The following is a 4,008-nucleotide window of genomic DNA, read 5'->3' on the forward strand; positions in this document are numbered from 1 at the left end:
GGATTTATCTCTTTTTTTCTATCTTGTTCCGACTAGATCGCACCATGTATTTTCTCAGTAAGCATTTGAGTGGAAACCACAGCATTGATAGGCGTGTGAAAGACCTACTTATAGAGGCAGTGTGGCAAGCATAGAGATAGGTTGCATATCGGGGATCGTTCAACAAGTTGATCTGTTCCAGTGCTTATGGAGTCACTCCCTATTTCAATTTTATTCCAAGCATCGTACATCGTGTCATGGGAAATAATAAAATAGTATCGTGAACCAATAGCCCTCGATTTCGAACCAAGCGGAGCAATAAAAAGGTGTACAATTGGATAAATTGGATCTCGACCTGGAGGGAAGGGTGCTCTACCCCGGTGGTACCTATACCTCTATCCTTGCCTTTGTTGATGGAGATTGTATCCACTGAGCAAATATGGGCTCGATCAAGATTTGTTTTTCTGGAGTACCGAAAGCAAGCATAACATCATTATGGACATAAAGTCCCAAGATATGGATACAGCTATTTCATTAGGAATTGATTATCTTTTAACATCGCCTTCCAAAGGATGGCTCATCCTTTATATTGTCTCCTGGGACTGCAAAAATAAAGAAAGCTACATGCCTTGAGTGTTGGGTGCCGTATTTTCCCATGGTATTTGCCCATGGTATTTGCCTTTGTTTTATTGAGCCGAGAGTTTTATTCTATAACCGAATGTGAAGGTGATGTGTAAGTATGTTTGTTCCTTTTCAAATAAAAATAAAATATTCTCGAAATAAAAAAACAATGTAGGCCATAATAATAATAAAAATACACTATGCATATTTAATTAGTTGTCCATATGGTAAAGTAATTAGAAGTAAAAAAAAAAAGTGATTAATATTTTTAACACTTGATATCAACTTCATATATATCTATATATAAAAAATGTTAAGAAAAAATGTTTTAATTTTGTATAGAATAAAATATTTAATGTGGATTATGAATAACATATTTTAATATATATTAATATTGACAAATATATCAATAACAAAAAAACAAGTTCAATGCACATGTTATGTAACTCCCATGACATTTAAAAATACAATTTAAACAATAAAAAATTACACATTCTGCTTTGCACTTTAAAACAAATATGTACCTGGAAAAATTTGATCCCTAAGCTCATGTTAAATCCGTGGTTAAAATGAATCTATGCTTACATGTTATGTAACTTGCATGACATTTTAAAATACAATTTAAACAATAAAAAATTACACATTGTGTTTTGGACTCTACTTGAAAAAATTTAATCTCTATACTCATATTAAATCCGTGATTAAAATAAATCTATACTAATAATATCATCCAAAGAATAAGATATAAAAAACGAGGGCAATGAAATTTGTAGCAAGACGACACTGAACTTTGAAGAAAAGGACTAGCAAGACGACAATGAACTTTGAAGAAGAGGACAATGAAATTTGTACCAAGACGACAATGACCTTTGGAGAAGACGACAATGAAATTTGTAGCAAGATGGCAAGGAAATTTGGTAGAACCATATTTCATGAAATTCGGTAAAACTCGTCTGATCTGGGGCCATATTTCATGACCAGCATGTCACCATGTCACCATGAATATTACACAGACACCGACTACTAGGCCGACGTCGACCATTCAGGTTAACGATTTCATTGAAACTAACCTTATGATTTACGTGTACTGGCATTTTCTACAAGGCATGGAAGGCAAAAATTCTTTTGGCTCAATTATTGCTTAATCCAACAAACATCAATTAATATCGTAGACTTTCATTTGAATTCCCTGTTACAAAATATTTAATATTTCATGGATGATGTAGTCACTGTAGTCACTCCTTAGAGGCTTATATAAGCACGCCTCTCCTTTCAATCTTCATTTCATGGCTCCATTTCCTTCGTTTCCTTCTCGCTTATGCATCTGCCTTTTCAATGCGAAGTTCAGGAGATACATGGCATATAGGTATGATATTTTTCTGAGTTTCACAGGGACTGATGTGAGAAGAGGGTTTTCCGACCATCTCTATCATGCCCTCACAAACGCAGGCTTCCGTGCCTTCCTTGACACCTACACTCTCAACAGAGGAGACGACATTTCTGCAACGCTACACCATGCAATTGAGGAGAGTCGCATCCTCATGCCCATATTCTCCACCAACTATGCACAATCGCCCTGGTGTCTCAGAGAAGCCTCACATATTGCACGCCAAGTAGTGCTTCAGAGGCAGGGAAACGGGTCATCCATTGCCATTCCTCTGTTTTATGACGTCACTCCTGCGCAAGTTCGGCGTCCAGACCAAAGTGGGAGCCCATTTGCCGAAGCATTCAAAGAGCATGAGATGAGTGGTAGATACAGCCCGCAGGAAATCCACGAATGGAAAGCTGCTCTGTTCCAATTCTGTCGTCTCTCTGGCTGGTCACTTCCAGAAGATTTTAATGGGTAAATAACTCTCTCCTATATATTTATCGGCTTCTGCTTCTTCTGTTTTGGGTTTTGTTCATTTTTAAAAGCTCTGCGCTGATATTATATATTTATCGGTTTCGGTTTCTGTTTCTGTTTTTGGATTTTGTTGATTTTTATAAACTCTGCGCATTGCAGCTATGAAGCAGCGCCTGGTCGAAGATGTGGCTAAGCATTGCATGACAGACTGCCGCAGCTGGCCTTCAATTTAATACTACTTTTCAACCATGGTCCATCAAAAGTCTGAGCCCAGTGTCATCTGTAGTTTCTCTGGTTTGGTTCAAATGATCATATCTGTATCAAAGGAAGTAAAATTTTAAATCTGGTTTCTCTGGTATGGTTCGGATGACCCCAGATCATATTTGTATCGTAGCCTTGGTCCGGGAACTAAAATTTTGTATCTTCTAAATTTGGTTTCTCTGTTTTGGTTCGGATGACCTAAAATTTTGTATCTTTTAAATTTGGTTTCTCTGTTTTGGTTCGGATGACCACATATCATATTTGTATCATGTGCCCATGGTTGGGGAAGTAAAATTTGTATCTTCTAAATTTGGTTTCTCTGGTTTGGATTGAACGACCATAGATCATATTTGTATCGTGTCAGTTCGAAATATTATCTCAGTTCGAACTTTATTTTAGGGTTTCTATACGGGGTAGCATCTAATTTCTATATATATATTCAACACAACTGAGAATCTATTAGAAATGTTCTATTGAAAATGTTTTAATTTATAAGAATTTAATCATATATAGAGAGCATTGGCGTCAAACCTTTTTAAATGCAAATAATTTTTTAATTTTTGAATTTTAAAAGAATTTTGCACTTCAAAAGATTTGATCTCTTTTTATCTTTCTTTATACTTGTTAGATCCACGATTAAGATGGGTCTATAATATTTACATTATAATGGATAGATTCATTTTTCATATTATTTATTTTTTTAAAGAAATATGTGAAAATTGTGTAAATTAGTTAATGATGTAATTAAAATAAAAATATCATAAAATATTCTTTAAAAACATAATTGAAATATAATGTTTTTTTTTTTCCAAAAGAAAAATCGTAATTTTATTCATATTGAGCAAAATTACATGTTGTAGATGCTACATTAGCATATGCTGTATAAACTTGTCGTGATGCACAGGATCTAAAAAAGACAATAATTTATGAACTATCTATGCTTTTCTACCTTCTTTTTTTCCACTTTCTGCCAACTTCCAATGTTGGGAGTGGATGTTACAGTGGACATTTCTGCCTCTTTGGTGGTAGTTGGGGTTTCTTTGTCAGAATATGAACTTTTTGTTGAGTGTATTCGCTTGTTGCCACCGATTTCCTTCCGTGGGATGAGTTGCTCAATTTTCTGTTGTGAGTGGGTTATCATTGGAACTAAAGCAGAGAAGTTATGGTTCTCATCATTTTGTGAGTTAAGTTGGGTGCCTTGTTCATTGAACACTGAGATATTTCCTGGTTATTCTGCTTCTTGGAATGTGGTGTTTGTGGTATTTTCTGCATTTCCATCCTCTTCTGTATCATCTATCGGAGAG

The 4,008-nt window shown here is 35.2% G+C and overlaps 1 protein-coding gene across 1 annotated transcript; it reads left to right on the forward strand.

The window, feature by feature from the left end:
- Window positions 1-1,955: 1,955 nt before the first annotated feature.
- On the forward strand, window positions 1,956-2,447 carry LOC149252578 (toll/interleukin-1 receptor-like protein). Its single transcript, XM_089454192.1, has one exon. It carries the CDS (start codon window positions 1,956-1,958, stop codon window positions 2,445-2,447), a length of 492 nt encoding a protein of 163 aa, XP_089310318.1.
- The last annotated feature ends 1,561 nt before the right edge of the window (window positions 2,448-4,008 follow it).

The sequence above is a fragment of the Pinus tabuliformis genome, chromosome 7, assembly GCF_031772625.1.
Source record: "Pinus tabuliformis cultivar Carrire ecotype Pingquan chromosome 7, CPIR1, whole genome shotgun sequence".
Taxonomy (NCBI): Eukaryota; Viridiplantae; Streptophyta; class Pinopsida; order Pinales; family Pinaceae; genus Pinus; species Pinus tabuliformis.

Excerpts from the sequence above, each read along its gene's own strand:
- LOC149252578 (XM_089454192.1), top strand. The coding sequence starts at position 1,956 with ATGGCATATAGGTATGATATTTTTCTGAGTTTCACAGGGACTGATGTG.